Source organism: Mauremys reevesii, linkage group 24 (assembly GCF_016161935.1).
Source record: "Mauremys reevesii isolate NIE-2019 linkage group 24, ASM1616193v1, whole genome shotgun sequence".
In the NCBI taxonomy this organism is placed as follows: domain Eukaryota; kingdom Metazoa; phylum Chordata; order Testudines; family Geoemydidae; genus Mauremys; species Mauremys reevesii.
This window is the reverse complement of record NC_052646.1, coordinates 16,236,282-16,256,358: the sequence shown is the minus strand read 5'-3', so window position 1 is coordinate 16,256,358 and position 20,077 is coordinate 16,236,282. Positions and strand designations below refer to the sequence as shown.

At 54.9% G+C, this 20,077-nt stretch overlaps 1 protein-coding gene across 1 annotated transcript; it reads right to left on the bottom strand.

The window, feature by feature from the left end:
- Positions 1-895: 895 nt before the first annotated feature.
- LOC120389973 (protein NKG7-like) lies at positions 896-9,468 on the bottom strand. The gene is made up of 5 exons (XM_039512142.1): positions 9,358-9,468; positions 2,185-2,403; positions 1,594-1,740; positions 1,266-1,394; positions 896-972 (listed from the first exon to the last, which is right to left on the bottom strand). The coding sequence occupies exons 2-5, from the start codon at positions 2,357-2,359 to the stop codon at positions 926-928; spliced, it is 498 nt and encodes a 165-aa protein (XP_039368076.1). The 5' UTR covers positions 2,360-2,403; positions 9,358-9,468; the 3' UTR covers positions 896-925.
- Between the last annotated feature and the right edge of the window lie 10,609 nt (positions 9,469-20,077).

The window sequence follows — 20,077 nt, the reverse complement described above, 5'->3', positions numbered from 1 at the left end:
ATCTCTGCGGTGAAACTGGGAATGACTGAATTTAAAGAAGGCTAAATGTGGATGATTTTGGAGATGGGTCAAGATGTAAAAGCAAGAATTTGGGGGGATTTTTTCCACATCATTTCAAAAACTAGCAGCTAAGGAAGGAAAAAACCCTCCGTCTACTCAGACCCTGATTTACTCTGGCTACCCGCCCATCTCTTTCCCTGGCCTCTCCCTGTTTGAGTCACCCCCCTGCCCAGCCCTTCCGTCTCTGACACTGCAGATGTCAGCGGCTAAGCGGCCTCAGCCAGCTGGAGCCTGGTCAGGGTCAGCGATGAAGCAACTTTGGACGGGAAGCATTTTATAACATTGCAGCCCCGACACCCCCAGAAACGGAGAGTGAGCTCCCAGAGCTGATGTGAGCCGAACCGACTCCCCTGCTCTCATTGGTCATCTCCCCGCTCCTCCCAGCACTAGGAATAGAACCTAGGAGTCCTGACCCCCCTTCCCTGCTCTGACCCACTAGACCCCACTCCCCTCCCTGAGCTGGGGAGAGGACCCAGGAGTCCTGCCTGTCTTTGACACTCGCCCCAGGGGAGTGGTGGGGGATGGGGATGGGGGGGTGTTGTTGAGGGGCCAGAAATCACCAGACAGAAGGCTTGGAGGACAGGCCCTTTAATCTCCATGGAAGAAATGGGGTTCAGCTGGGGGCCCTGGGAAGGAGAGAGGAGGACGGGGGGGTCTGTGTGAAGGGGGGTAATTGCTGTGATGGGGGTTTGTGGGAGCCCAGAGTGACATATACACACAGCAGGGCTCATCCCCTCCAGCAGAGGGCAGTAGGACAGACAGACAGACACACACAAGTTCACACGCCCTGCTCGGGGTTCGTCCCCAGGACGCTGCAGGTTCCATCCAGCCCTCCCAGCTCCATCCCTAGGGGGCGGCGTGGGCCTCACACTCGGCTGTAAGAGGATCCCGGGGTGAGCAGCGTTACCGCACCTGGGGCAGGGCGGGCAGAGGAGAGAAATGGGTTAAGGACAGTGATGGAACCAATGGAAGCATCATTCTCTGGTCCCCAGCTGCCCCGCCCCAGAGGTGGCTGCATCTCAGTGGTGGGCAAGCCCTCCCATGTGATGTTATGTGTGGCTGTTCCCCAGCTGCCCCGCCCCAGAGGTGGCTGCATCTCAGTGGTGGGCAAGCCATCCCCATGTGATGTTATGTGTGGCTGTTTCCCAGCTGCCCTACCCCAGAGGTGGCTGCATCTCAGCCCACAGAGCCCTAGGTGCGCTCACCAGTTCCAAGATACAGGAAGCAGGACAGCCAGCCCAGGCCGTAGGACCAACTGTAGGAGAGGATTCCTGGCATGACGAGCTGGCAATCAGCACTGGTGAACACGGCCAGCGCGATCATGGCACAGACACCTAGGGCCAAAGGGAACAGCACGGACACCCCTCAGTGCATCCCACGCTCAGTCCCAGCCCCGGCCCACCACCAGGGGGAGCTGCAGAGCCCAGGGCAGGATGCCAGGGGAGAGGGGCATCTCCCCAGGGGGATCCATAGAGCTGTGGGACCTGGGGGCCGGGAGTGGCCGGTGAGGAGGGGGCCCTGTGGGTGTGGTACCTGCACTGAAGCTGCCCATGGTGGAGATCAGGGTCAGGGACACGGAGCGAAAGTGGGAGCAAACGAAGGAGGCGATGAGAGCGAAGAAGGAGAGAAACCCGGTGAACATGGCCAGAATCATGAAAAACCTGCTGGTGTGGAAGAAACCTGTGGGGTGGGGAAGGGGTTAAATCAGTAACTGCACAGAACCCAGGAGTCCTGACTCCCTCCCCTCTAAGCCACTAGACCCCACTCCCCGTCCCCTCTGAGAGCTGGGGAGAGAACCTGACTCCCAGCCCCCTCTGCTCTAATCCACTAGACCTCATGCCCCTGTCTCCCCCCACCCACCCACCAAAGCTGGGGAAAGAACCCAGGAGTCCTGGTTCCCAGCCTCCACCCCGCTCTAACCACTAGACCCCACTCCCCTCCCAGAGCCGGGAAGAAAACCCAGGAGTCCTGGCTCCCAGCCCCCCACTCTAACCCACTAGACCCCACTCCCCTCCCAGAGCCGGGGAGAAAACCCAGGAGTCCTGGCTCCCAGCACCACCCTGCTCTAACCACTAGACCCCAACTTCCCTCCCAGAGCTGGGGACAGTCCCACAGCTTCCTTACCTGGTACTCTGGTTAGACGCAAGATGCAAATCTGTGACACACAGATCTTCCACAGCCCAAGATGACTCCCCTCTGCTTCATTAACCTTCACCCAGTTGTCTGTGACCAGGGCCACCACCAGCAGCGCCGAGCTGAGCAGAGCCAGGGTGACGCTTGCGATCCGGATAAGCACCATCGCTGGGGGGTCCCTGGGCCCGATCCTCAGGGGGGAGGGAGCTGCTGGGAAGCCAGATGGGAAATAGGGATGGTCACAGACCAGCCTCTCTGTCCCAGGTAGGGGAGAAGGCGAGGGACCAAAGAGAGCGAGAGGGAAGAAATGAAAGATGGGGAGGGGGCCATGACCCCAACTGTCCCCCCGCACTGGCCGGGGCGGGCAGGGTACGAATAAGGGGCTGCAGTGAAGGGAAACCTGGGATGGGGAGAGCGAGATCCAGGCTTGTCACTTTGGCTGGGACGTGTTCCTGGAGGTTTCATCACATGACAGAATAGTTCATTCAAGGTTCGTTATTCCTGGAGACGCCGGGACAGTCCCGGAGAGGGGGGACGACTCTAGCGAGATCCCACCCAGACCACGGACGGAGAGAACCTGCAATTAGCCTGATTCGGCCTCCAAACAGATTTCTGACGCAGAGCTAAGGCTGCCCGGGGGCGGGGGTGGATCTTGGGCCCTTCCCGAACACCAAGATCAACCAACCTCTGCAGACCAGGAAATACAGCACTTGGGTCCACGCTCATGTGCCACCTTCACCCATAACACAACCCTCCCCCCCACCGCCTGTGCCATGTATTTAACAGGAGCAGCCTGCCCCCTCCTACAGACAGGTAGCCCCGTCTTTCTCAATGACCGGTCCCTGAGATCTCCCTGACACAGTCTAGGAAGGCAGCAAGCCGGTCCCTGGTAGCAAAAAGGTTGAGAAGCTGTGAAACTCAGCCCGGGGGCTACATTTCACAGCCATTTCAGCGCCTTCCCCTCACGTGCCGAACATCATCTAACTCGCCCTTCACTTCCCCTTCTTTAAACCCACAGACCAGGCTCCTCTCCTGGCTCCTGCCCCACAGCTGCCAATCCCCACAGCAGGATAAGCCGACGCTCTGCTGCGGACACGCCCTACACAATGCAAAGCGTTTGGTTTTCATCCGCTGTTGATTGACGTCAGTTTCCCAGGGCCACCCGGGGGAGCAAGTGGGACAATTTGCCCCAGGCCCCGGGCCCCGCAGGGGCCCCGCCATCCCTGGCCCAGTGGCGGTCCAGGCCTTTGGTGGCATTTCAGCGGCAGGGAGCTCTTCAGTGCTGCCGAAGACGCGGAGTGACTGAAGGGCCCCCTGCCACGGAAATGCCACCGAAGACCCAGACCGCCGCCGGGTGAGCACCCCAGCTCCCCTGCTTTGCCCCAGGCCCCCTGAATCCTCTGGATGACCCTGCGATTTCCCCGTACCCACCAGGCACTCCATACCTCAAAATCACACCCGGGAACCTCCAGGTTCAGCGTGGTTACGATGGGTTTTATACAATGCCTGCCCTGTGAGGTACTGTTCAAAAAGTCTTGCTCTGTTGAACATTAATACCCTGTTGGATTGTACGTGCTAGCCTTGTGTGGGGAGCTGTGACGTTTTGCTACGTGTGTTTTGTGACTTTGGGAGATGCCCACAGCCGGCCTTTCAGTGGCAACAAAGGTGCAGCGATCGCTGGCCAGACAGGCAATTGTGGCCCATCAGGAAGAATCCACACTCCTCAGAGAGGGCACAGATGCATTGGGCGCTCAACACCCGGAGGATAGTCTGGAAGACAAAGATTGGAACTGAGGAGATTGGTCCCAGGCTGAGAGGGAATCCAGCCTGTGTATCAAGAACTGTCAGCTGCCTGTAACATCTGTTAGGGTGAGAAACTGCTTGATCCAAATTTTGCTTAGTCTGTAGAATGTAGATGGTGAATTTATTTTTATTTCTACATAATCGACTCTGACCTCTGGGCCTGCTACTTATGATCACTTAAAATCCAGCTCTCTGTAGTTAATAAATCTGGTTTATATTTTACCTAAAACAGTGTGTTTTGGTGGAAGTGCTTGGGGAATCTTAGCTCAGGTTAACAGGGGCTGTTGCACGTCCCCTACCCTTTAATGAAGCGGCGAACTAATTAGTGAGTTTTCACCGTCCAAGGTAGTCATGAGCAGTGTCAGATGGGGTGCAAGGCTTGCGGGTGGGGTGAATGGCTGGTGCCTCTCTCTGTATGATCCATGAGTGGCTCAGGGAGCCTTCGTGCAATTTAGCTGGGCATGGGGCTGAGTGATCGCAGCGCCTGGAGGGGACTGCTGCTTGTGACTGGCACAGCTTTGTGAGACACAGCCCAGGCTGCAGAGTTAAGCAGGCACAGCAATACCACAGTTCCATGTTGTACCCTGAGGATCACGTCACACCCATCCACTAACCGACATTTCCATCTATGATGATCAAAATTGACCGATAGGAAAAAGTAAGAGGAACGCTGCCCCAGGCACAACTGGAGTTTGATTTCAAGGTATTTGCTGGGTGTAGGTTGACATGCAAAGCTGCAAGTTCATGTTTTAAGGGTGGGGAAGTTTCACTTTTTGAATCGCAGCATCTATTGTCATAAGAACATAACAGCTGCCATCCCGGGGCAGACCAATGGTCCATCTAGCCCAGTATCTCCAACAATGACCAGCATGAGGGATTCAGGGGTGTGTACACAGAACAGAGTAATTTTGGAGAGCTCCACCCCAACTTCCCCTCCCAGCTTCTGGCAGTCAGAGATTTAGAGGCTGCATCCCTGACGATGTTGGCTAATAGCTGTCAATGGACCGATCCTCCAGGAATTTATCCAGTTCGTTTTTTTAACGCGGTTACACTTTACAACGTCCCCTGTCAATGAGTTCCACAGGTTAACGGAGCCTTGTTGTGTGAAAAATCACTTCCTCTTGTTTATACTGACCCTGCTACCTGTTCATTTCACCGGGTGACCCCTGCTTTTTTGTATTGTGGGAAAGGGTAAATAATGCTTCTCTAGTCACTTACTCCACCCCTGTAGCAGGGTGGACCCCTGCTCCTGCCCTGAAAGGTTAAAAACAGCCCTGGGAGGGGGCTGTGGCTGGGAGCTACTAAAGGCTGGGCTGATTGGGGAAAGTGGCTGTAGCTGGGGCCACACCCCAAACAGACTCGGCTGACCCTATAAAGGCAGAGAAGCCAGGGGCAGACACTGCCTGTAGAGGGAGAAGGGCCTGGCTGCAGGGAGCTGGACACAGGGTATCTAAGTGGAGCTGGGCTGGGGAAAGGCAGAGGAGCTGGGGAGCTCCAGCCTGGAAAGCCCCAGGCTGCGGCCTAGCATTGGGCTAACAGGCACTGGGGGTTGCAGAGGGCAGCCCAGGGGGAGGCCAAGGCAGCAGGTCCAAACCCTCCTTGCCAGTGCTGAGTGGCTGATACTGCAGCCTGCCCCAGGGCGCGGGGCTAGACAATGACTGGCAGTAGCCTGATACTGAGGCGAAGTGGGGCTAGTGGGTGGGGGTTCCCCGGGGAGGGGAGACCCTGAGGGAAAGGGGTTACTGCCAGGGGGCAGCACCCCATGTAAAAGGGCACCGGGTCCAGGGAGGGACACGGGGGCCAGAGGACAGGCGGATCACCGGCCTGCAGAGGGCGCTCCGGAGCTGGAATCGAGCTAAGTCCCAGAAGTCACCAGCAGGAGGCGCCGCAGGGGTGAGTCTGCCCCTCCACAAGCCCCTTAATGATTTTATAGCCCTCGATCATATCCCCACTGAGTCGCCTCTTTTCTAAGCCGAACCACCCTAATCTCGTCCACAAACTGTTCCAGACTCCTGAGCATCTTTGTTGCCCTTGTCTGAAACTTTTCCAGATCGACTGTCTCCTTTCTGAGATGGGGCAACCGGAACTGGAAGGATAGAGTGGAACTGACATTAAATAATTTTTTTCCAACCCTCCCTGACTGTCTGATCCCACCCCTACTATAACTTCTCACAACTAGGAACATTTAAGTAAATAAAAATTAGGGGGAAAAGGCTTAAACCCCATAATTGTGTGCAACGGGGAACAATTAAATTGATAAAAATAGGGGGAAATGCTTAAAAATAAACATTGATATTGTCTATCAAAAGTATTTAAAAAATTGAAATCGAATTCTGCCAAGATTAGACATACTGGGTCTCTCAAGGTATGCGTTCCCCTCTTTCCTTGGATCACACGCGTGGGGCGGGGGGGGAGCGAGAGGGGCCCATATACACCTGCAGATCACAACCACAGCTCTGTCAAGATGCTCCGTCTAATCCCTCCACCCTGCAATGCAGCTGGGCTGCAGGCCGATAATTCCCCGTGGCTACTGATAGCCCCAGGGGCAAAGATAAAGCTGCCCGGGCATTTACCTTCCCTCTGCATTTGCTGGCTTGCAGAGGACTGAGTCTGGCTGAACTCGATGCTCTGCAAGGGCATGAGATACCCCTGGGCATCCTTAATCCTGCGTTGACCAATTTTTTTTGCCACTCAATATGAAAAGATCTCAAAGAGGCTGGCAGATGCAGCCATCAAGCGGACTGAGTCCAGTGCAAGGAGCTCACTGAGCACCTGCCAGGAGCAAGGACAAAAGCAAATCTGGCAAATCCCTGCTCTCTGAAGCCGCTGACTGTCCTGCACGGCCGTCTTCGGGGTGGGGATGTATGAGCTTTAGGCTGGAGGCAGAGTCATGAAACAGAGCCAGGCGCAGCTTAACAAGGAGAAAGGTTAAGAGGTGCCTTGATCGCAGTCTACCAGGGAACAAATGTTTAATAATGGGGTTCTTCAACGTAGCCGACAAAGGACTAGCAAGAGCCAATGACTGGAAGTTGAAGCTAGACCAATTCAGACTGGAAATAAGGCGTCAATTTTTAACAGGGAGGGTACAACCACTGGAATAATTTACCAAGGGTCATGGTGGATTCTCCACTGGTGACAATTCCTAAATCAAGATGGGATATTTTTCTAAAAGATTTCCTCCAGGAATTATTTTGGGGGCAGTTCTCAGGCCTGTGTTATCCATGAGGCCTGGCTAGATGATCACAATGGTCCCTTGGTCTCTATCATATAGATGGGGAAACCAAGGCACAGAGCTGGGCAATGACTTGGCCTAGGTCACCCAGAAGGCAGGTGGCAGTTGGGAATATGGCCCAGGTTTTCTGAGCTCCAATCTGCTGTTCTCTCCGCAAGGCCATGCAGCCACTATGTGATTGCTAAGTGCTGGGTTGCCAGGTGTCCAGTTTTCAACCGAACACCTGTTCGAAAAGGGAGCCTCACCAGCTCTCCCCAGCCTGGTGAAAATGAATGAGTGAGTGAGGGTGGTGGAGAGGAAGCGATGGAGGGAGGAGGGAGCGGAGGGGCGCCTCAGAGAAAAGGCAGGGCAAGGGTGTTCGGTTTTGTTCGGTCAGAAAGTTGGCAACCCTACAGACGGCTGCGCCGCATGCTTTGTGGCAGTGGAATGGGGTGACTGGCCTTGCTTTGAACCACCTGCAACATGTCATTGCCCGCAGGGCTGGAGAGAGAAATCTCCAACCAGGTCCGTGCCCCAGAAATGGGGCAGTTTTATTACATGATGGTTACAGGAACTTTAAGCTTGTGAGAGAGGCTGGTGTATCCCTCTCCTTCCCCCATCCCCTGCAATATGTAGCCTCCTTCCCACCACCATTTCCATCTCCCTCTCCCCTCCACACCCCCATCAAGCTTTAGAAGGCAAGTATGCACAAAAAAACGCATTGGGAGAATCTCTGAACTTGAAGAAGTTGGATGGGGAGGGGCAGGGGCTGTATCTCAGCAAACTAGTGCCAATGACCCCACATGTAGATCATTAACTCTCCTCCATGAAGAACAGCAAATTGCTAAGACAACTGGAGAGAGCATGTGGATTTTAGAGCACTTAGGAGTGGCCTGTAAACAGAAAACTGCTGTTAACTTTAGCAGAGTTGGCACCTTGCTATAATACATAGAGTGGGTGTATCTGGGGATAGAGAGATAGATGATAGCTAGATAAGATAGATAGAGGGGGGTGTAAGGAGATGTCTAGATAGAGGTGCATAGATAGCTGGGTGTGGATGGGGACGGACAGACAGTTGCATTCCCCATGCAGTCGGGGGGGATCTGCTTAAATTAGCCCTCACCTGTTCTCTGCATCACCTCCTCCCTCGAAGGCCTCACTCCAGCCCAGCTCGGCTCCTTTGCTGACTCCGCGAGACAGCTGGGGGCCGCGGAGGAAAGTGTCCATTATGTGGACACAGACCCTGCTCTCCCCATCCAAAGGTTTGTTCCCTTCTCACAGCCCACGAGCCCCACCCCATCAGCCAGCTCCAACGTTGCTGAGTGATGCTGAGTGAGAGAAACTGCCTGGTCATTGAACCCAGGAGTCCTGACGCCCAGCCCCCACCTGCTCTAACCCACTAGACCCCACTCCCTTCCCAGTGCTGGGGATTCAAGCTGGGTGCCCTGACTCCCAGCTCCCCCGGCACTAAACCCAATAAACATATTCCAGCAAGGCTGGCGGTCTAGAGCTGAAGACGCCAAGAGACAGAGGATTCGCCGCCGTCGTGGGGAGTGTGCCTGATTTCTAACTGGAATGAGCCTGGCGTGGGCGTCCAGCTGCTGGCTCTTGTTTCTGCCGTTCTCTGCGAGATTCGAGAGCTCTTGATGACCCGGGGTTTCCTGCCCGGGAAGGTCCTTATCCACCCTGCTTACGTTACCTCTCGCTCAGGTCTCTCTCTGTCAGGCCCTTTCTGCTGCTCTTCTCTGCCTCCTCTGCAGCTGGTCAACCTCCTTTTAAAGACACACGCACCAGAGCTGGACGCAGCATCCCAGCGGCACTCTCACCGGTGCCTTAGCGGGAGGCTAAAAACCCCTCCCCACCCCTACTGAGGACTCCCCTGTTTACACATCTGAGGATCGCCTTGGGCCCTTTTTAGCCCCATCGCACTTTGCGCTGCGAGGCAGGGACTAGTTATGTGGAAGAAGATATTCGCAGGGGTAGAAAAACAGATCACTGCAGCAGGAGTGTTGGGAACACTGAGGCATCACTTTTCCATACTGCCTTTCATCCCAGCAGCTGAGAGAGACGGCTGTCACTTCGGGGGGAAACTGAGGCAGAAAACAAGGGAAGCTGCGGGGATGGGGAGCTCTGCAAACAGCAGCTCTTACCTGGGCCAGGGGCCTGGTCTGATCCCACTGCTGACACTAACCAAGACAGTTCTGGAAGATAAATGCTAAAGACGCACTCATGCCATTCTGGAGCTGCCGCCCGGGCACACAGCAATGCTCAGGGAGGAAAAGGAGCTGAGAGAAACTCCCTGCTAATTAGAGACAATGAATCTTCTGTTCAGATGAGGGGAAAGTCCAGCGATAAGAGCAGGGCTGGGAGCCAGGACTCTGGCTCTGGGAGGGGAGTGGGGTCTAGTGGGTTAGAGCAGGTGGGGGCTGGGAGCCAGGACTCCTAGGTTCTGTTCCTGGCTCTGGGAGGGGAGTGGGGTCTAGTGGTTAGACCGGGGGGGCTGGGAGCCAGGACTCCTAGGTTCTGTTTCTGGCTCTGGGAGGGGAGTGGTGTCTAGTGGTTAGACCGGGGGAGCTGGGAGCCAGGACTCCTAGGTTGTGCCCCTGGCTCTCTCCACAGTTTATACCACTGGAGCCTTCCACTTTCTTTTCCAACCGCAACAGAGGAACTTCCACTTTCCGGAAAACAGGAAGGCGATTGTTTCTCATTAACCCCTTCACCACTGGAAACTCCCCAGCCACAGGCCAAATGTACCTGCTGGGTCAGAGTTTGAAGGACCACGAGCCCCGTGCTCTGAGAGAGCCTGGTGAAGGGATGAAACTTGTCCTGTTCTAGCGCCGGCCAGCTGGGATCTCAAAGCATCAGAGGAGCGAGATGAGGGTCTCTAAAGGGGTAGAATCAAGCATAGACCCCAGGAGTCCTGACTCCAGACCCCACTCCCCCGTCAGAGATGGGGATAGAACCCAGGACTCCCAGCTCTCCCCCTCCCCTCGATGGGGTGAGAACCCAGGAATCCGGGCTCCCAGCCCCTCCCACTCTAACCCACTAGACCCCACTCACTTCCTAGAAATAAGGATAGAACCCAGGAGTCCTGACTGCCAGGCCCCCTGCTCCAACCCACTAGACCCCACTCCTCTCCCACCGCTGGGGAAAGAACCCAGGAGTCCTGACTCCTAGTCACTCTAACTACTGGACCTCATTGCCATCTAAATAGCAAGTGTGTGGCCTTTACGAGCCTGGAAGCCTCTGACGCAGTTTCTTTTCCTCTTTGGAGCCACCTGCCGCTCCCGTGCCTGGGAATATTGCCACAGCCGGCGAGGAATACGGTTCCTCATTAGCTGCCGCTCCAGCTAACCCAAGGGCTGGTGCTTGTAAATTATGACCCCCACGTTCTTTATGGGGCACTTGTATTAGTGGATTTTAGGGGCGGCTGGGCCTCGCAGGCCCCCTTTTCCAGGGGCTGCGTGACTGGCTGCTGCCTGACCCCTCGGGCCTGAATGCCGGGTTTCCCCGAACACTGGCTTCCTCCAGAGCAGGACAGAGCTGCCTTCCAACAGGGCCGCCCAGAGGATTCCGGGGGCCTGAGGTCTTCGGCGGCAGGGGGCCCCGCTTCGGCGGTAAGCCGGAGGTGGGGGGGTCCTTCCGTTCCAGGACCCGCCGCCAAAGTGCCCCAAAGACCCACGGCGGGGACCCCCCTCCGCCGAATTACCGCCGAAGCAGGACCCGCCACCGGAGTGCAGCCCCCACCACGGGTCTTCAGGGCACTTGGGCGGCGGGTCCCGGAACGGAAGGACCCCCCCACCGCCGAAGACCCGGCTGCACTCCGGCGGCGGGTCCCGCTTCGGCTGTAATTCGGCGGCAGGGGGGTCCCTCTATCCCGGAGAGGAAGGACCCCCCAGCAGCGAAGACCGGGAGCGAAGAAGCTCCGGGGGCCCGGGCCCCGCGAGAGTTTTCCGGGGCCCCCAGAGCGCGTGAAGGACCCCGCTCCAGGGCCCCCGAAAAACTCTCATGGGGGCCCCTGCTGGGCCTGGGGTAAATTGCCCCACTTGCCCCCCCCCTCTGGGCAGCCCTGCCTTCCAAGCTGACCTTTTGGGGCCTGAGACACTCCGTACCCCAAGGCAACAGCATGGAACCCCCGTTTTTACCACGGCGATATAATGTTGTGCAGTCTGCCTTGTGAGGTATCCGGTTAAAAGGCTGGATCTGTTGAACATTAATGCCCTGTTGGATTGGCTGTGCTGTCGTTGCATGGGGAGCTGTGACGTTTTGCTACGTGTGTGTTACTGAAATATGTTGTGAGGTGGGGAACCCCCCACAACCAGCCTTCCGGGTACAACACTGGAGCAGCCAGATGCACTGATGGTCCATTAAAGGAATCCACACCCCCAGGGACGATCCCAGGAACCGGAGACAATGGAGACTTCTCAGAGGGAGCAGGCAGACAATGGAGGCTGCTTGACTCGCGTCATAGCAAAAGAGCTTTTCAGCGAGCTGGAAGAAACTATAAAGGCGGGGAAGTGATGTCATCCCTTGGCCTCACTCCCCCCACAATCCAACACCTGGAAACACATCTGGAGGACACTGAACTGGGGAGGGGGGTCTTAGCCTGACGGGGAGTCCCTGCTGGTGCATGGAGGAGCGGTGACCTGCCTGTGTTGTCTATCCGCACGAGACAAGGCTTGATTCAAATCCTGTCTAGTTTAGAGAACTCAGTTGCAATTTTACTTTTATTTCTCAGGTAACCGACTTTGATCTCTACACTCACTGCTTACAATCCCTTGAAATCCATCCGTCTGTAGTGAATAAACCTGCTTTATATTTTACCTAAAACACCGCGCTGTGGTTGACGTGCCTGGGAAAGCTGCTCAGGTTGCCAAGGCGGGTGGAAGTGGTGGATCGGCGTGACGGGGCTGGCACCCGCCTCTAGCGAGTGCCCCCTTCTGATTGGGCGTGGCTGCGTTCTTTACGTCTGGAGACCCCTTTCGGTGATTCTCTGGTGGGTTTTCAGTGACTCAGCTTGTGTATTAAGGAACACCACCACCGTCAGGGCGAGACACGGCTCGACTCAAACCCTGCCTAGTTCGTAGAACTCAGATTGGGATTTCACGTTTTATTGATCTCTACGCTCACTACTTATCATCACTTAAAATCCACATTTCTGACCAGAGCAGGACGGTGCAGCTCTGGGGTCCTAGGCTGACGAGAGCTGTGGGGAATTGTGGAGCCTCTCTAGTGTTGGTTCATGAGGGGCTGGGAGACCATTCATGGAGTTCAGCTGGGTGTGTCCCTGCCTGGGGATGGCTGTGTCCGTGCAGTACTTAGAGGGGTTTGCACGTTGTCACAGCATCACAGTGTGAGAGGGAGCCCAGGTCGCTAAGCCAGAGAGCTCAGCAGTCACCCAGTTCCAGGCTGTACGCTGGGAAACCGGTAACAGGGCTTTTTAGGTGGTCTCAGTGGTCCTGGTTTTCCCCTGTTTCGGGGCAATCACAGCACTGGGGCAGGGGCCGGGCTCTGGAACAGGCCGAAACGCTCCGCAAAGGGCACGGGGGAGATGCACAAAAGTGTCAGTGATTTCAAGTGTCAGAGAGGTAGCCGTGTTAGTCTGGTTCTGTAAAAGCAGCAAAGAATCCTGTGGCACCTTATAGACTAACAGACGTTTTGCAGCATGAGCTTTCGTGGGTGAATGCCCACTTCTTCGGATGCAAGTGATTTCAAGGCTTCGCAGACTCGAGCGCTTCAGTTACCGACCCACCGCAAGTGTGGCTGACTAGCTCGACCGAGGGCCCGGCGTTCCTCGGCTCTCAGCTGTGCCCGCGGTTCGTGTAGATAGGAATCCCCGTCTCTCTCCCTACTGTGTTTAGCTAGGGACCGTGAAATCAGATGGCTCGTATTCTCGGACTATTTACAGCTCTTAACCGCAGCTGATTAGTGAGGATGGGCTCAGCTGTAAAGGCGTCTGTCGCTGATTGATTCCAGAGTGAGGTTGGCACAACAGGGCTCTGATCTCAGCTGGGGCAGGGACTGTCTCTCGCTGTGTCTGGGCAGCGCCCGGCACGACAGGGCTCTGATCTCAGCTGGGGCAGGGACTGTCTCTCGCTGTGTCTGATCTCAGCTGGGTCAGGGCCTGTCTCTCGCTGTGTCTGGGCAGCGCCCGGCACGACAGGGCTCTGATCTCAGCTGGGTCAGGGCCTGTCTCTTGTTATGTGTCTGGGCAGCGCCTGGCATAGCAGGACCTGGATCCTTAACCCTGCTAGCACCCAGTGGTGGGGAGTCCCATGGGTTAATGATTTGCTGGGTGGCAAAATCTGTTTCCTTTGATCCGCCTTTAGCATGTTGTGTAAACACCGGCTGCTTTTCTGCCCCAGACTCCAGCTCTCCAAAGCACTTAGGGAAGGATGTTTATTGTCATTTTCTTATTTTTCTGCACATCGGCCCCTAGCAGCCTTTAGAGCCGTTCCTGGAAATTGGGAAGTGTTGTTTGGCTTTAACGTCACACAACCAGCAGACTGGCCATCCCCGCACCATTAGCGCTGACGCCGAGCGGAGTCACTGGGTGACTGGGGAGGGACAAAGGGCTGAGAGATCAGACACCCCTGGATGTTAGAGACGTCTGAGTACAATGAAGATCCAGCCCAAACCCGCAGAGAGAAATGTGGAGCTGGGAGCCAGGACTCTTGGGTTCTATCCCTAGCTCTGAACAGAGTGGGGGCTCGGAGACAGGACTCCTGGGTTCTTGCTATCCCAGCTTGGGGAGGGGAGAGGAGTCGAGTGGAGGGGTGGGGGATGAGGGAGGCAGGACGCCTGAGTTTTATCAGTGTGCACAGCACCCCCTAGTGGGCAAGACCAGGAACACTCCCATCCACCCTTCCAGCCCCTGCTGTTATACAATAGGTCTTGGTTTACTTCCGTCTGCAAAGTCTCTGGCTGCTTCGTGTCTTGTTTTGCTTCCTCTCGGCCGGCTGTAATTTCTGCAATGCCTTTGTTATTTGCTCCATCTTGGCGCCACAGAAATCTCGGCTCACAATTTTCTCTCCTTGGAAAGTGGATCCCCTGCTCACATCAACTTTACTCCTTTTTGACCTGACTGGTTCACCGCTCTTCAGGGTCTAGAGGATCCTGTCCATGCACAAGGGCCTGTTTCCCTGAATACAGCAGGAATCAAAGCTGGAGAAAGTTTCTTTGCTTGCAATCCCAAGCCCCCTTCCAGCCGGTACTGTGCCCAATAGCGCGCTCACCCTCTCTCTCTCTCTCTCTCTCTCTGTTCACTTTTCTGAGGGCCACATTCCAAGTGCTTGTTCTGGAAGCTTCCTTGGCTTTCTGCTGCTTCTCTCCACAGACACACCCCTTCCAACAGACAATACCCAGTGAAACTCCTCTGCCCAGGTGTGCTCTTGTTCTGAGTGGAGGCTGCAATTGTTTCATCTACCTGGTTCTATCATCATCATGATGTTCCTATTACGCCTCTGGTGTTTAGGGCAGTGACCAAGCTCCTCCACTCCTGTCTGTGTCTGGCAAGTCTTTCAATGGTTCCCCAGCTCTGCCCCAGGTTTTTCAGCTCGGCTTCCACAGCTCTTCGCCGTGTTGTTTTCGGGAGACCTCATTTTCGCTTGCCTTCAGGTGTCCGTCTTATTGCTAGTCTGGTGATGGAATCAGTTGCCATCTGAAGCACTTGGCCGATCCATCTCCAGCGCCTCCTGGCAGTGATGGGGCTCAGATCCTCTTGGCTGCACTGTGTCAATAGGTCTGGGTTTGAGATTGTTCTGGGCCAAAAGATAGGGAGGATTTTTCTGAGGCAGGTTGTATGGAACGAAGACAGTTTGGACATGTCAGACGTTCTCATTCCCCAGCATTCTGCACTGTAAAGTAATGTTGAAAGTACCCAGCTCTGATAAATCTTGAGTTTGGGTTTGGTGTTGTATGTTGATGATTTCCAGACTGTATTTAAGCTCCTGACGGTGTTCCTGGCTCTACTGATTCTGTTCCGGGCGTCCTGGCTTGTTCCACCGTCCTGGCTGATGGTGCTTCCCAAGTATGTGAATGTTTCTACATTGGTGAGAACGGTTTTGTTCAACATCTTTATTAATCTGGATGATGGAATTAATTGCATCCTCAGCAAGTTCGCAGATGACATTAAACTGTGGGGAGAGGTAGATATGCTGGAGGGTAGGGACAGGGTCCAGAGTGACCTAAACAAATTAGAGGATTGGGCCAAAAGAAATCTGAGATTCAACAAGGACAGGACGTCCTGGCTTCTTCCACCGTCCTTGCTGATGGTGTTTCCCAAGTAGGTGAATGTTTCTACACTGGTGAGAACATGATCCTCTAGCCGTACTGGTGACGGTGAGGCAATATTAAAGGTCATGAGATCTGTCTTATACTTGGTTCTATAGAGGAGTTTAATTGTTCCTTATGTGTAGCAACAATGAAAGGCGGCTCTCTCAGCCACCAGGTTTGGGCCAAGTTTAAACCAACCCAGAGGCCTAGGTCTGGGGGCGGGAGATCAGGGAGGGACACTGGCAGTGCGGGAGGTGGCAGTGTGGGGAGGCCAGGGCGAGGGCAGCGTCTTTGACTGATCTGTTTGTTCTGCAGCCCGTTCATCCACTTCCTGATAGCAACGAACAAGCGGTGACAAACCCCAGGTCTTCCTGTACTAACTTCTTGTCCCCCAGGCCAGCACCAGGGCACCTGGGTTCTAGCCTCACCTCTGGGAGGGGAGTGGGGTCTAGTGGGTTTGGCCTGGGAGTCAGGACTCCTGGGTTCTAGCCCCAGGACTGGGAGGGGAGTGGAGTTTAGTGGGGGAGGAAAGGGGGCAGGGAGTCAGGACTCCTGGGTTCTAGCCCCAGGACTGGGAGGGGAGTGGAGTTTAGTGGGGAAGGGAAGGGAAGGGAAGCGGGCAGGGAGCCAGGACTCCTGGGTTCTAACTCTTGGCCACTCCAGGGATGCTGGATGGGAGACAACCTCCAGGCCTGACATAGCTGGGGCACTAGAATGGGCCCCCCCAGTAGTGGGACCAGGGAGGAGCGGAGCTCAGGAGGCCTACGCCATGCCAGCTGACTCCCCACCCGACTGCGTCTCCTCCTGTCTCCAGGCACCCACGGTCACAGACTTCTGCATGCCTGTGTTGCCAGGCAAAGGTGCAGTGTGACATTCACTCCACCTCCCTCCTCGGGTTTCACCAGCTCGGGGGAGAGGGGGAAGAGAGAGAAAAGTAGGCAATGCAGCTGCTTCTCGGGTGGGGCAGCTAGGGAACGGCTGCAGAATGACGTGGTATGGGGACGGCTCGTCTGGTGCGGAGATGCAGCCACCTCTGGGGCAGGGCAGTTGGGGAACAGCCACACATAACGCCACATGGAGACAGCTCACCCAGCACTGAGATGCAGCCACCTCTGGGGTGGGAGAAGCTGGAGAATGGCCACAAAGGGACAGCTCACCTAGACCTTTCAAGGGGTAGTTGCTGGAGTCAGTGGTATCCAGATACAGAGGGAGCCACCCTGAGCAAACTGGAATATTTCTTATTTACCTTCAACAAGGAAGTAGGTGAACCAGTCCAAACCATCAGTGACTCTCCTCTGGCAGTCAGGGCTGGCCCCAATGTCCCAGGGTGGCGCTAGGGGGTGCTGTGCTGGAGGGAGCAGGGCAGGGGAGTCTCATAAGGACTGGGCAGTGGAGTTCACTGAGGCCAAGCAGGAACAATATCCCCCCCAAAGGGGGTGTTTTCACAGAGGTGGCAAAAACAGGCCGGGGAGAACAGCCCAGGTGCTTCAGTCTCATTAAACTGAAATGGAAAAGAGGAGGCAAAAGGGTCAGCAATGGGAGTTAGGACACCTGGGTTCTATCCTCAGGGAGGGGAGTGGGGGATAGTGGTTAGAGTGGGGGGGGCTGGGAGCCAGGTCTCCTGGGTTCTATCCCTGGCTGGGGGAGGGGAATCTAGTGGTTAGAGGGGGGGGGGGGCGGCAGGTTGGGAGCCAGATCTCCTGAGTTCTAACCCTAGCTGGGGGAGGGGAGTCTAGTGGTTAGAGCAAGGGGGGGCTGGGAGTCAGGACTCCTGGGTTCTATCCCCACTTCGGTAGCACATTTATTTAAACTGAAGTGATTATATAAAACCAAGAGCCACATCCTACGTGACGCTGCAGCTCCCTGTGACCTGTGCGTACCAGGAAATGAGAACAGTTTCACCTGCCGGGTTGGAATTCCTCCCTTTGGCCAGCACTTCCTGCTGCCTGGGCTATATTTAGCTCAGAGCCTGCAGGCCCATCTAGCCTGGCGTCCCGCCTGCACCCCCATCATTGATATAGAGCCACAGTCCCATATAGTACCCAGTTCCCACCCTGTCCCTACAGCCCCGGATCTGACCCATGGGCCCATCTAGCCCGGTATCCCGCCCCCTCCTTATCACCTCAGATCAGACCTATAGGTCCCTCTAGCCCGGTACCCTGCCCCCACCCGGATCAGACCCCTGGGCGTACAATGGCCCTGGCTTGTTCCCCGGCTGCACCAGACTCTCTTGGGGACACAGGACCTGGTGCTTTTCTTTCCCCAGGGCCAGGGTTGTAAGGTGCGTCACTGCCCATACAACTCCCCAGGGCTGGACACTAACTCACCCAGCACACGCCCTTGCCACGTATGAGCTGGGAGGGGAGCTGTGACCGGGATGGCCCCCAGTGAGAACGACACACTCAGGGCAGACTGCAAGGAACCGGGCAGACAATCCCCAGAGCCGGTGGCTTCCTCGAGGACTGTATGCAGCAAAAAGAGCCTCTGCAGCACCCCACTGCACCAGAAGCCAGACACCGTCCCCTTTAGGCATTCCAGCCCTCGGCTCCCACCCAGACAAATAGATCTAATATAGTGAGAGGTTACTGAAAACCCAATTCACCAGATGGGAGGCTCGTTCCAGTCCCAAAGGATCAGACACTTCCCCCCAGCTTAGGGTGACCAGATGTCCCGGTTTTATCGGGACCGTCCCGTTTTTGGGGACTTTTTCTTAGATAGGCGCCTATTACCCCCCACCCCCGTCCTGTTTTTTCGCTGTTACTATCTGGTCACCCTACCCCAGATCAATATCATCTCAGATCTTAGCAGGCTGTCAGCCGAGCCTTAGTAAACCAGCTAGAGGTTTAAGGAGAGAGTTATAAATGGGTAGTAAATCCTACACAGACAAGTGATTGCAAAGTCCTTGGACCAGGTTTGATGGGACAGACGGCGGCTTGCCAAAGTCTCCCTGGTAACTTACAAAGGGTTGGAAGGTCCTCAGTGCAGAGTTCAAGTTATTCCTGTTAATTGTAAATCCACAGTCCAGACAATCGGGTCAGGAGAGAGGCAAAATGGAGGTGTTGCAACTGCAATTTATATCCTCTCTGCCGTGGGCACGGAAATGGACTGTCCCAAAGAAAGCCCCCCCAAGCGCCACTGCATGGAAAATCACTGGCCCAAGATGGATCCCAGGGTCACAGGGCTACCGTGTGCCCTTAGGTGATTTGCTGAACCGCAGGGGGTGGCCACATTGGCTCCTCGTTGTCTGAGGCACCCTCAGGAAAAGCTATTTGGACGGGATGGGTTTCTCTGACGGCCCATCGGGAGAGTGGGGTGCCCTCGGTAGGTTAGGCCCTATGGTTTTCGGATTGGATTGGATTTAATTTTCCCAGGTGTTTATTAACCACCACAACCAAAACAGGTCAAAATCGGTGCCAAAAACTAGTGATCATTTTTCAGGGTAAATCTCGGGGTTTATTTTGGTGGGCGGGGGGAAACGTGCTCAGTGAATTAGCACTTTGATGAACGGAATTCAGTGCGGTTTGCTGCAGAACTGGCTCCGAACTCCAAACGCAAGGCCACCTCGGCAGTTCAGAGAACAATCCCCACCTAAAGCTTTTCATTTGAATAAGCCGTTTACTGTTGCAGGCTTTGAACGATTAAGCCTATAAATATTAATGTTTAATAATTGGGCCCCACTATTCGCAGCGGATACACTCAACTTCATCTTTTTCTCCTTGTTTTTTGTCAAACAAGGTGGGTGAGAGTTTTGTTTTCTTTCCATTTCAGGGTGTCAGATCTTTAAACCGTTCTCGGCGAGCAGCTTGAAATGTGTCCCTGGTGGGCAGGAGAGTCATCGGGACGTTCAGATGCACACACGTCAGAGCTTGTGTGCAGGCCTGTTTGGTTACTGTGTGTTTATCTTCCAGACTAATACAGAGCCTCATTTTAAGAGGCAGCTTTGCATATACACACAGACTAATGTATTATCTTAATCCATATATCTCATGCAATACATTGTATTTTCCTAATAAAACAAGTTATTTTTTAGATACTTGAATGATACAAAAGTAGGGTGAAAATCAGAAACAAAGGGTAATTGTATAACAGTGATAATATCAATAAGATAAATGGTCTTTAATCATAGAGCTGCACAGGAAGGGTGTCTAGTGATTGGGAGGGCAGGGAGTCAGGACTCCTGGGTTCTCTCCCCGGTTATGGAAGGGGAGTGGGGTCAAGTGGTTAGAGCCAGGGTAGCTGTGAGCCAGGACACCTGGGTTCCATCCCTAGCTCTGGGAGGGGAGTGGGGGTTAGTGGTTAGAGATGGAAAGTGCAGAGTCCTGCACTTAGGATGGAAGAATCCCATGCACTGCTACAGACTCGGGACCGAGGGGCTATAAGAACATAAGAACATAAGAAAGGCCGTACCGGGTCAGACCAAAGGTCCATCTAGCTCTATCTGCTCTACAGACCAGTGTGGCCATGTGCCCTGCCCCTGAGAAGTGAAACTAAACAGCAATGATCAAGTGATCTCTCTCCATCCCATCTCCATCTCCCTCTCGAACAGAGGCTAGGGACACATTCTACTCATCCATGGCTAATAGCCATTTATGGACA